This window comes from Macrotis lagotis, chromosome 1, assembly GCF_037893015.1.
Source record: "Macrotis lagotis isolate mMagLag1 chromosome 1, bilby.v1.9.chrom.fasta, whole genome shotgun sequence".
Classification (NCBI taxonomy): Eukaryota; Metazoa; Chordata; class Mammalia; order Peramelemorphia; family Peramelidae; genus Macrotis; species Macrotis lagotis.
In genome coordinates, this window is record NC_133658.1 from 828,349,145 (window position 1) to 828,362,086 (window position 12,942).

General features: G+C 36.0%; 1 protein-coding gene across 1 annotated transcript in view; it reads left to right on the forward strand.

Annotated features, from left to right (window-relative positions):
• The first annotated feature begins 793 nt into the window (after positions 1-793).
• The window catches only part of LOC141508522 (phosphatidylinositol 3,4,5-trisphosphate 3-phosphatase TPTE2-like), an 85,695-nt gene continuing 73,546 nt past the window's right edge, over positions 794-12,942 (forward strand). Inside the window, exons 1-2 of the mRNA XM_074217214.1 lie at positions 794-1,515; positions 5,375-5,464. Of these exons, the coding sequence (XP_074073315.1) occupies positions 1,463-1,515; positions 5,375-5,464 (143 nt within the window). The 5' untranslated portion in view covers positions 794-1,462. The remainder of the gene's footprint in view (positions 1,516-5,374; positions 5,465-12,942) is intronic.

Sequence of the window (12,942 nt, forward strand, 5' to 3'; positions counted from 1 at the left end):
GTTTCCTTTTTTTGTAAAATGAACTGGAGAAAGAAAAGGTAAATCACTACAGTATCTTTGCCAAGAAAACCTCAAATGGGATCACAAAGAATTGAATACAGCTGAAAGATGACTGAATAATAACAAAAACCACAAATACAAGAAAAAATACCCAGAACACTATCACAGAAAGGGAAGTTTGGAGTTTGGATCTCCATGGCACTAGAAAGAGGGAGGGAGGGTCAAGGTGTGAATTTGTGTTCTATGGGTTCAGTTTGAGCAACCTTTTTGAAGAGAACATGATAGAGAGAGAGGAGGAGGAAATGCTAATTCCAGTTAGGTGTTAATTATGGTATTTTCACCATTTGGGGGGGGGGTGGGTCTTGATATGCTAGACCATGGAGAAAACTGAAATTCCTTTATCTCTGGTGAATGATTTCAAATTTGGAGGGGTTTGAGAGGTTCTGAGATTCATAGAAAATGTCTAGTCTTCCATCTTGTTGATCATGTAACATGAAAGTTCATTAATGATGTTTTTTGAAGCAGGTATCAAATGAGAAGCTTGAAAAAATAATTTTAAAATGCACAGTCTTTGTGCTCTGATTTTATTATTCTGGAGTCTTTAAGTTATGTAATTTAAATCTTCAGGGAAAAAGAAAGGCAGTGACTATTCTGCATGTATGTGTCTTTTGTTTTGAGACCAAAGACTGAACTATTCCTAATCAGTTTAGCCTGGCTTCTGGAGTAAGAACCTGAAGCTTGGTGTTGCCATGGTTATTGGATTCTTTTTCCAGTATTCCTTGTAGCACCAGGTTTCTGGTACCCTTTAGTGACAGGGACCTATCTCACCCCTCTTCAAGCCTTCTCTGGCTATTTTTGACCTCCTTTCCCCCCAGTTCACTCTTAGGGAAGTGTCTGTCCTAGGGGAAGGGTTGGTTCAGTAAGGCAGAGAGTTTTTTTTGAAAGAAAAATGTGAATGAGAGGCAACTTTACCCCATTAGGCTCACCTTTTTGGTCCCTGTACCTCTTGATCCTCAGGGGTCAAGAAAAAGAAATTAATTAAGGGAATGCGAGGAAAACTGGACCTAACCATGAATAGGAGAATGAAGACTCAGATTAGAGAATAGTTTGTTACAAGAGTTTTTATAAAGGAAAAAAGAGAAAAGATGAAAAGGTCACAATGCCAAAAAAAGAGTAAGGAAAGAAAGGAAGGAAAGGAAAGGTTAAGAAAGAATACCTGGGGGTGGAGAAGACACCCAAAGTGGAAGAGACTCCTGGGGAGGAGAAGGCACCTGAGGTGGAGAAGACATCTGAGCTGGAAAATAATTTAACTGAAGTCCCATCCCCTGGAGAGTTAAAAACTTCTCCTTCAGTTACCTATATCTCATCAGATTCAGCCTCTTTCTCAAACATATCCAAATTTAAAACTTCAAGTTCATATAAAACTTTTGACTCCACTGATATCCCCAAGCACCAGTTCAAAATGGATAATTGTCTTCAGAGAACTAAGAAGACATTTGAAGGCAATTTTTTCAGGTAATGCTTTTGGGGGGAAAGGGAGGGAGGAAGGGAAGGAATAACTCATAAGGGGCAACCATATCTGTCTCTATCTTCCTTTAGTAACTTGAGTTTGCTAAGCCAGCAGTCCCCTCTCCCCATCTCCTTCCTAGATTTGAAAACAAGATATGGGGACACCCTCCTGACATCTAGCAGCCTCCATTAGCCTCTGAGGTAACCAGAAATCTTTCCTGGTTAGGGGGAGCTGTCAGTTGACCTTCTTCCTGGCCTTTGATTCCCCCTATGCACCTCTGGTTTGGGAGTTCGTACAATCTCCTGGTTTGGAAGGACTGGGTTGGGACCTCTCAATCTTCAGGATTCTTTAAGCATTGAATTGCTTCAGGCTCTCTTCTCAATTCCAGAAAATGGCTTGGAAAATGAAAAATGTCAATCCCACTTCAGGTTGCTGAAGTAAAAGACTCTAGGAAAACATGAGAGGAACTGAAAGTTTCTCTCATAATCCTATCCCCAGCTAGCTAAACCAGAGATTTGGGGGAATTTCCCTTTGGATAAGATCCAGGACCATCTTTCTTAGTCAAACTGAGTTATCTTCCTCCCAATAAGAGAGCTTCTTCACTCTGTTTTGTCTTCACTCTGTGTAGATTCTCTTTTGTACACCTTTGGTTTCTATTTTGCTATGCCTTGGATCAATGGGTTTCTTCATTATTTCCTATGTGTCATCAGAGTGGAACTGGTACTAGATCAGAAGGTGGTCAGACTTTTGATTTAGTTTGTTGCCTTCCCCTCCCCCAATGACAAAGTGATCAGAAGTTAGATTGAACCATATCATATCCCCTGGAATAATAATAATATTAAGGGCGAAGATGGATATAATTCTATCCCAGGACCTTTTTCTGAAGAGTCCTCATTGGTCCAACTTCCTGCTTCCCCTCCTGGAAAGAATGAAAGTCTCCCTTGGAGAAGGATGAGGGAGAATAGGCTAGAGATGTCTAGTCTGCCCCCCCCCCTTGAGCCATACAATGGTGATCATCATGTGGCAGTGTTTCCTAGCCACAAATGGGCCTCTCACTGAATATGTGGGACCCAATTCTCCTATAAATTATTGCCTTAGTGGTTTCTCCCTTTTAGAAATCAATGTCTCAAGCAGAAGTAAGCATTCAAATTCAGACAATGCTTGGCCTAAGTTCATCTAAAAAAAGAATCTTACCCATAATTTCATTTACATGATGATTCTCGATATGGAAAACTCTCTCCACAAGGCAGGGAGGATATCTTTTATATTACAGTCATGGACAATTGTTAGGTTCCTCGAGACTTGCCTGCAGTGATATTACTAGTGCTTTTCAGGGGCAGGATTTGAACTTGTCTTTCTCACTGTAAGGTATATCTCCTATTATCCTGTATAGCTTCTCAACCTAATAATAGTTCACATTTATATAGTATGCTTGTTCAATTTACTTCTTGAATTGAATTTGATCTTCCTTCCTGTGTTTATCTGCATACTTTGTCTATCTCTGTCTCTTTCTGTCTCTCTGTCTCCATCTCTGTCTCTGTCTCTCTCTGTCTCTCTGTCTCTCTCTCTCTCTCTCTCTCTCTCTCTCTCTCATACACACACACACACACACACACACACACACACACACTTACTTATATGCAAATGTTACTCTTTTTATAAGTTGGTATTGTACTTTCCACTGGTGTCTGGATTTTGCAGTACCATCCTCATATAGCATTCAATTTCTATATCACCTCTACCCCAGGGATGCTGAATGATTTCCTGAAGGACAAATCTGTAATGCTGTGTACAGTGGGGGTATGTGACTCCTAATTGAGCAAGAGGCTTCTGAACCTGTGACATTGCATATGCCCATGTAAGGGAAATGTAACTTTGGTTTTGGCAGAGAGTGGGCACTAGAAAGACAGGGAGAAACAGAGAAGGAGAGAGAGAGGTACCAATTTTTGAATGGCTACAGAGGCATTTGGTATAGATAAGGCATCTCTTCAACGTATCTCTTGATACCCAGGACCTGAATAATCAGAAAGTACTAAGAACAGGTTTTTTTCTCTTTTTTTCATTTTTTTTTTCAGTTCCAGGTTTTCTCCCTCTTCCCACTATCTCCCTCACCCATTGATAAGGCAAAATCCATATAAATACAAAGTCATAGAGTAGATTTTATTAGTGATATCACTCTCTCTTTGCTTGAGTTGAGATTTTTATCATGCCTCTGAGCTGTGGGACTCAATTACTCTCATGTATACTATCTACTATGCATCACACACTTTCGGTCTAGGAGTGAAATGCTCTTCTTCCATTAAGAAGAAAATCTACTTTCCCTGGTTTTTGGAAAGAAAGTAGTCCTGCCCTTTGTTAAGAGGGTAACTGTTGTGGGGCAGCAAGGTGGTTCAGGGGATAGAGTACCAGTCCTGGAGTCAGGAGGACCTAGGTTCAAATGTGACCTCAGACATTTAATTATTACCTGGCTTTGTGACTTTGGGCAAGTCACTTAACCCCACTGCTTTGCAAAAACTTTAAAAAAAAAGGGTAACTGTTAGCTTACTCTTAGCCAGTTCCTTCTCACAAAATATAATATTGAACAAAAGATACCATGAGTAGTGAGCAAACATATATTACTAAAAGAAAAATAAGGAAAACTATACGGATTAATGTAGACAGAAAGTAAAATACTCAAAAGAAAATGGTCTTTTTGACTTGGTGGAACTTAGTTCAACTAAAAATAGAATAATCTTACTCGAGCAGTACATTTTTTAAATTAAATTTTATATTATTTTCATGAAAATTTGCCTTCTATCCCTCCCTACCTTTTGTTACCAAGAAATGAAGAAAAACAAAATCCCTGCTAAAAATTTTATAGTCAAGGAAAATAAATCCTTGCCTTGGTCACTTAAAAAAAAAAAAGAAAATGTATCACCTCTCTGGCAGGATGTAGGTAAAATTCTTGCTGAGTCCCATGGAATTGCTTTCCATCAAAAAAGCAGTTTATTCTTAGCAATCCCTGAGGATGCAGGCACTGAGAATCAAGAGATATATTGAGATGTCAGGTTTTTCTCATACGCCTGAGACTCTGGGCTTCAGCTATTAAAAAATTTTCTCTTTTCCTGGTCACTCTAACTGCTTCTCCTTCTATTTGTTTCTAAGACTCTACATCAAATCCGAAGTCTTCCTCACATACACAGGAAACTTCAGGAAACTTCCATTCCTCTCCAATGGCATGGGTGTCACATTGCTATGGGTAATAATATCAGCAAAATATCTCTTAAATCCCTTTTTGTCCTTTACCCTTAAAGGATGTTTCTCAATGAAATTGAACCCTTATTTCAAAGATTACCAGTAGTAATTCAATAAGTATGGCAAAACTGGGTTTAAAAAGCTTTTTGTTCTGTACCTTTCTGAGTACTAAGTAATCTAAGTAATTTTAAGGATAAATGTGGCAGATTCATTGTGCTTGAGCTAATTAATTTGGCTGAGCAAATTAAAAACCATTTTCTTAATTTATTTTGTGAACTTCTAAAATGCTCAGGGCTAAAGCCTATGTATATTTCTTTCCAAATTTGAAAGAAGTTATGGATTTAGTGATTTTAATAAATTTGTAAATATGTATTTTAGAAATATTGGTTAAAAATCAATTAGGGTAGCTGTATGATTTTGGGCAAGTCACTTAACCCCATTACTCCACTAAAAAATTCATTTAAGGGGATATACATTTAAATATTAATGTCTGTTATATGCTAGCTAAGCATTTGACAAATATTATCTCATTTGAATTATCTAGAGTATTTCCTCTCTCACACTTTGGAGAATTTCCTTTTGAATAAAGCATAGGTAAAATTCAATTGTATAATTCTTTTTCTTCCTTAGACTTGAAAGATTTAGTATCTTCGTTTCAGAAATAGCACAAAACACCTCATCAACAACAATGAACTTGCTTAGAACTATAAGATCTGTTACGTAAGTAAATGAGCTAAATGATTCACAATTACTGGTGGCCAAATATAATTTCTCACTTTTGGAAAAGAAGGTTTAGCTATGTATGTATCTCTCCTTATATAAAACATAGAAATTTGATCAAAGCTTAAGTTTCATAAACATCTGGATAATTTACTTGCTATGAGACATTTTCAAAAGTGAATGAATGATTTTTCATCCTTAATTTGGATAAGCTGATTCATTTCATCTTTTTTTATTTTATTTGTTAAGCACTGTAAAAGGACCATTTACATGCACACAGTAGGACACAAAAGATTCTGTGTGCCTCTGCATATGTCTATAAATGCATTTTGCAACCCTCTTTTGTCCATTTCTTCCTTCCTTCACATTCAATATTCTTCTCACATACCCCATACTGTATGACATCTAAATGTACCTTAAATACAACTTTAAATTCTATTTATTTGTAGGAAATAGTTTTCAACCAGCAATGATTACTATTGATAAACTTTCTTACATTGCAAAAAACAAAATTACCTCCCAAAATACAGATCGTTTAGCTCACAAAAAATGAAGTTTGGCCACTGTGCTTACTTCATTCCACTGTCCATCATAATGAAGAGGATTGATATCTGCTGATTTTGCTTCTTTGAAGAAACAAAATGCAATCTCTTATGAGTTTGTTTCTTACCTGCAAATCTTGAATTCTTTGTGCATCTTTTGAATCTTTTAAGAAATTATTTTAAAATGCTAAAGAAATCTCCCAGAGAACCCAATCAAATTTAAGTTAACTTTTGAGTTCAGATAATGATGACTTCATGCTAAATGTAACCCATAACCCATTGACTGTTCTTTTGGTTACTGTTACATACTTTTCTATGACAGTTTTCTCACATATTCTTATAGGCTTCAGAGTCAAAAAATAAACCTCATTTATTTGAGCTAAATAGAAAAGGCAGGGCAGCTAAGAATAAAAGATCTAAAAAAGATTTAGAAATCTTTGTGCTTCAGAAGAAACAGTAGGGCCGGCTAGGTGGTGTTGGGGTGACTAGGTGGCATAGTGGATAGAGCACCAGCCCTGGAGTCAGGAGTACCTGGGTTCAAATCCACCCTCAGACACTTAATAATTACCTAGCTGTGTAGCCTTGGGCAAGTCACTTAACCCCATTTGCCTTGCAAAAAAAAACCCTAAAAAAAAAAGAAATAGTAACAACAATAATAATTACAATGGCTAACATTTATGTAGTGTTTTCAGTTTTGCAATGTGCTTTACAAATTTTATTTCATTTGATCTTCATAAGAAGATTAGGTGCTTTTATTATACCCATTTTACACATGAGGAAATGAGGGAAACAAAGGTTAAGTGACTTGCTAAGTGTCTGAGGCAAGATTTGAACTCAAGTCTAACTCCAGGTCCAGTATTCTATTCAATGCATTAATCCAATCCTATAAACATTATTAACCACCTATAACATTCCAGGCATTATGTTAAGCTCTGGTGATAACAATTAGTTGAAGTAAAATCAGTTTCTGCCCTCAAGGAGTTTCTAGTCTAAAGGGACACACACACACACACACACACACACACACACACATACACACACACAAAGTAGAAAAACAAAGGAAAGGAAGAGGCAGAGGATACCAAGGAGTACATGAGAAATCTTGTTCTGTGGAGTTGAAACCAGGCAAGGCAGCAGAAATCAAGTAAAGTGATCTGAGAATCCAGTTTCTGTCCTCGTTGATGATGATGTTGTAAGTTATATCTGATTCCATTTCAGAATTTCTTGGCAAAGATATTGAACCATGATCAGCTCTCCTTTTCATTTTTCTGTCCAAAAAAAAAAATCATTGAAAAATATTCAAACCAGACAGCTTTTCTGACATGATATTCAATATTTTATCCTAGATAGCCCTCACCTCTCTACCAAGAAGGAGGAGGGATATTTTATTATCTGTTCTATAGGATCTTTGATGGTAATTTCCCTCCCCTCATTATTCAGAGTTCAACTCTCTGTTTAGTCTTCTTTTGATTTGTTTAGTCCTCCATTATCTTAAAAGACCACAACATCAGGGATACGATGCCATGACAAGCCCACATGAATTGGATTTGCTAGTCACCAACCTCACTTTCTCCTCCAGAGCCATCTGAGTCCAGTGGCCAGATATGGATCAGATTGACTGGAGATGGCCCTGGATGTGAGGAAATCAGGGTTAAGTGATTAGCCCAAGATCACACAGCTAGTTAGTGTCAAGTATCTGAGGCCACATTCAAACTCCTGTCCTCCTGATTCCAAGGATTTTATCCATTGCCTCACCCAGCTGCCCTTTCGATTTGTATTATTGTAGTCATTGTATATATTATTTTAATTTTACTTATTTCCTCTATATCAGTTCATATAAATTTTAAATTTTACTGAAATTTTTCATGTTTGTCATTTCTTACTGCACAATAATATTCTATTACATTAGATATGACTTTTTTGGCAATAATTCACTAGAAAAGTTATTTTAAAATTGCTAAAAAGGAGGGAAGATATTTGGAAAAGAAGTAGTTTAGCTTTCATTTACTATTCATTTAGATTACAAGATTCAGACATGTTCTAACTATTTACCCACAATTTCTAATGGTTGGAAAATAAAAATGAAAAGTCCCTTCCCTCCCCTCCATCAATACCCCTTGGAAAAGAAAAATGAGAAATTTTCTTAACTCCTCATCAGATAAACCATTAATAATATAAATCTAATTCATGAGGACTTGGTAGTCATTTACTGTGTAGAATTTTCATTTGATTAAAAGTACAAAATAGTTTCTTCTATAATTTCTCACAGCCTTTTAAAGAAAAGAGAATGAAAGAAAAAAAATGAGATTTTTTTTAAACTTACAAATTATCACAATTTAATTTTAACAAAAGGATGTATTTAGGCAGATCTCCAAGAAAGTTAACATTTATTATAACGGACATGTTTCTTGTCAATAAATGGGTCAAAGAATTAACTTCCATTAATGCCAAAGACCCTTGAGGAAGAAGACAATTCCTCTTATATAGGTATTGGAAGTACAGAACAAAGAACAAAGCAGGGTAGACGACATCATAGAATAAAGGACAACATGATTGTTTACAAAGCTAAGGTATGCAGAACAACATGATTAGACGAAAGCTTGGCAGTAGGGGTTAGCAATAAACCCATTTCTTTCAAGAGATGAAGAAGCACTCTGAGTCCAGGTACAAGATAGTGGCCTGGACTTTTGGACAGCAAACCAGACATCCATGAAGTCGGATAGCCCCCAGCCTCAATTTTTCCGCACATACCCCTTAAGGTTAGCAAAACTTTTTTAACTTAATCCATTATAAAGCAGCTGAACTAAATTTTGAGAAAAGAACCATGACTTAAGCAGTTATAGAACACAAGCAGTTACATGGCAAAATCAAATTACTTACAAAAAGGATCAATAAGCAAACAATATAGGATTATTTTTAAACTTCTCAGGATGCAGGTTTTGATATGCTAGGACAAAGGACAATTAAATTTTTTATATGAGAATTCCTTTATTACTACACACCTACACACACACCCCCACACACAGACACTGTAAAGCTGCTCTTGACTCCAATCTGATTACTGTTTGCAGACAACTACATGAAATTAAAGAAAGAAAATCCCAATGGAATCTTGCAAATAGTAAAACTGCTAACATTGCACAACCTCATCTTGAACCCAGATAATATAATAATTAATATAATGTAATTTAATATATCCAGCAAAATAAAAAATATTATAACTTTTCTATGAATGCGTAGGTTTCTTTTTCAGAGGTTATCAGGTGCCTGCTACACATCACCTGAGTGTCTTGTCCTATCACATTTCAAATTCAACATGTCCTCAAAACAAATTCATTATCCATTCCCCCTTAACCTACTTCTTCCCTAGATATCCCTATTTCTGTTGTAAATACCATACTCTTCCCAATCATCCAGACTTAAAATGTTGGAGTTGTTCCAAATGAAGGAAAGAAGGGGACAGATATGAGATGTGTTGCAAGAGGCAGGGTGGATAAGACTTGGAAACTGCTTAAATGCAAGAAATGGAGGAAGGGAGAAAAATCAAGGAGGACTCTCAAAGTTACAAATCTAGATTCCTAGAAAGATGGTTTGAGATACCAAAGAGTGTCCAGGTATAATCATGTGACTTGCCCACAAACTCTATTTTGCAGAGAATAATGACTAAAGTTTTGTAATACAAGATATTTGGGAAATTATCTATCAAATATTCACCTTTCTCTGATGACACTGAAGATAACCTTTGTTGGCAAAGTACCTAAGAAAGTGTTTCACTAGAATAAATTCCTAGATATTTAACTTACATTTTCAGGACTGCTTGATAAACTGATTATTGATAATGCATCACATTTTGCTGAATCTCTTAAAGGGAAGAGAAATTAGGCAGTCAGATGAGGAATCTTGTACAGTGTGACTTTAGTGGTCTGTTGTTCTTATGTGACTTTCTCTATAAATCTGTGTTTCCTGTACTGTATGAATTTGGGAGGATGTTTGATATATTAAGGACTATGGTTTGTGTTGATATAGTGTGCACTGCTCAAGGTCTTGGGACCAGAGAACTGGTTTGGTAGTAATAATCCTATGTCAATACATTCTATAAAGTTCTACAATATTGCTAAATTCTTCCCATTACCTTTTGAAATATTTCCCATTTTCTTAGGTACACCTGGGTCAGAGCCTGACAGATCTAGATATTAGTGGCTGCAACATGTTTCCTAGGACTAGAAAGAGTTACACAATGATTATAGATTCTTGGTCTTGAGAGGGGATCTGAAAGAACATAAGCTCAACTCAATTCCTGCTTCCAGATTTTTCAGAGTAAATAGTTCCACATTACAACTTTCCCCATTTTAGTTTTGATATATTGCAAGTTGCCATAAGAAATTTAATGGGAATTTGGAGGGAGTTTTGAAAAAACCACGGACAACATACAAAGATCAACAGATGACACAGGCAAAGTTTAAAATTCAGAAATTTATAAAATGTATCTATAGTATGTGTAATAATAGCAACTTAATAATTCAGAAATCTTCTCTAGTACCAAAGGAGAGCCAAAAAATTTTACACAGATTTTCCAGATAACCAAGGCACCATACCCTAACTCCAACAATGTGGAAGAAATAATTGTACTTCTTTCCCCCCATTCCAATAACTTGTTTAATTAATCTTTGTCATATACAACCAACACCCAAGAAATTTACTGAAAAATTGTTATTTATGTTTGTTTAGTGCCCCTTACACAGAAATAGATTTTCCTCCATTGCTGTTCTGCAAGATGATCCCTTACATTCTTCATTTTTAAAAAGTTATTTAGCTTAAACTAGACCACTACTCAAGAAACACCTCTGGGGACAACATATTTTTCCCTGGGACCTTGTCTGATGAAAAAAAAATTCACTGAGGTTCTTTAATATTGTCTGTGTTGATTGTGACCTATTGAGGCAACTATACTAGGTCCACTTGTAACTTTCAAATGTAGATATAAAAATTAATGTAAATATAAAAATAAATTAATAAAATTAGTAAATTTTGATGGCTAGTTAAAAAAAAGAGTTGTTTTCACATTCCCTTCCTTTGCAGGCAATTTATACATCTGTTAGAGATATAGTTTTATTTATATCAACTTACACAGTAAGAATAGGGTAGATAGTCAGTACAGTGGATAAAGCACTCTTGGTATCATGAAAACTTAATCTACCTGAGTTCAAACCTGATCACAGATACTTTTTAGCTGTGTGACCCTGGACAAGTCACTTAACCCTGTTTGCCTCAGTTTTCTCATCTAGAAAATGAGAAAGAAATGTCAACTCACACCAAAAAAAGCCTTTTGTGGGTTCATGGACAGTTAGACACAACTGAAATGATTGAACAAAAACAATATCATAATAATCACTGACATCTCATTTGATGTTAATAGCAACACTGTGAGAGAGGTACATCTTTCTCCTTAATTTTACAATAGTGAAAACTGAGTTTTAGAGATTTTAAATGATTTACTTATGTCCTTACAAGTTGTGTGAGAGGGGATTTGAATTCTTCACATTCAAGAACATGAGTTTGAATCTTATCTCATCTGCTTTTGTTTTATCTCAATCTCCTTTAGCCTCAGTTTACAAAAAAGAGAATTTGAACTGAAAGATCTCTGTAGTCACTTCCAGATAATTAACATTTCAGTTTGAACCATACAAAATAGGATTTCATTTATTGACTTAGTGATTTTCTAGATTTAAGAAAATGTTAATAATGTGTTGGGGGAGGGGTTTGTTATACTTTTAATGGCACACCCCTGTTTTGCTCTGCATAAAGCAACAGGAGTATAAACTGGAAGCCTGGTGACTAGAGTTTAACCAAAACAACTACAATAGTTGATGATATTTATATAATTCTTCTTATCTGTTACTTCATTTGCAAAGTACTTTATATTCTCATTAGAACCTCACAATATCACTGCCTATAATCCTATATTAATCCCACCTTTCAGGGCAAAGAAGATGGTAATTACAGACAATGGAAAGAAGGAAAAAATACTCTTCTTCATCTTTTTTTTCTTTTTTTAAATGAGTGAGTTTAAAAGATGATTAACAAGAAATTGAAATCCAGTGTCTAAGGAGTATGTTTGGATTTTTCTCCTTTCTAGTGAGTTAGGCAGAACATATACAATTAATGCCTATTGGTTTCAGTTTACCATGGGGTAACATGGCTACATTAAGGGAGAGATTTAAATCCAGATATTCCTGACTTTTCAATAGTTTTATATGCTCCTCAATTCCCATTTTAGCTAGTCTACCTCTTTCACTCTTACCTTATTCCTCATTTTCTTGTTGATAACACTTTTCAGAAATAATGTCATTTAGCTCCCAGAGTGGACTACTAATGATCTCTCCCAGAGGATCCACTGTAGCCTCATGGGTCCATATGGAAAAATTCTCATGTATTTAGAACTCAAAAGTGTACCTCCATTTTTGGTAAACCTGCATAATCTGCACTATCCCACCTCTGTGGGAAGCTCTCTGGAGAGCTATAGGAATCCTTATTCCTTGCATCTCAGATATATCTATAGCCAAACTCATGCAAACTCTACAATATTTGCCTTCTCTCTCTCTCTCTCTCTCTCTCTCTCTCTCTCTCTCTCTCTCTCTCTCTCTCTCTCTCTCTCGCTATCTCTCTCTCTCTCGCTATCTCTATATCTCTCTCAGCATCTGATCAGAGAATCTTCTACTCAAACTAACGCTTCCTGCTAAATCCAGGTCCTTGGGGGTGTAACAAACCATTCTCTCCCTAATTATTTTCTACCCCCATTTCCAACCTCCCCCCCCACCCAGAGCAGTTGAGCCAGATTAATCAAATTAGATAGAGCTGCTTCGAAAACATCTGAAAAAGGAAGCCCTGCTTTCCCATACCTTTCCCTACTTCCTTCAGAGTGATATTCTAATTCCA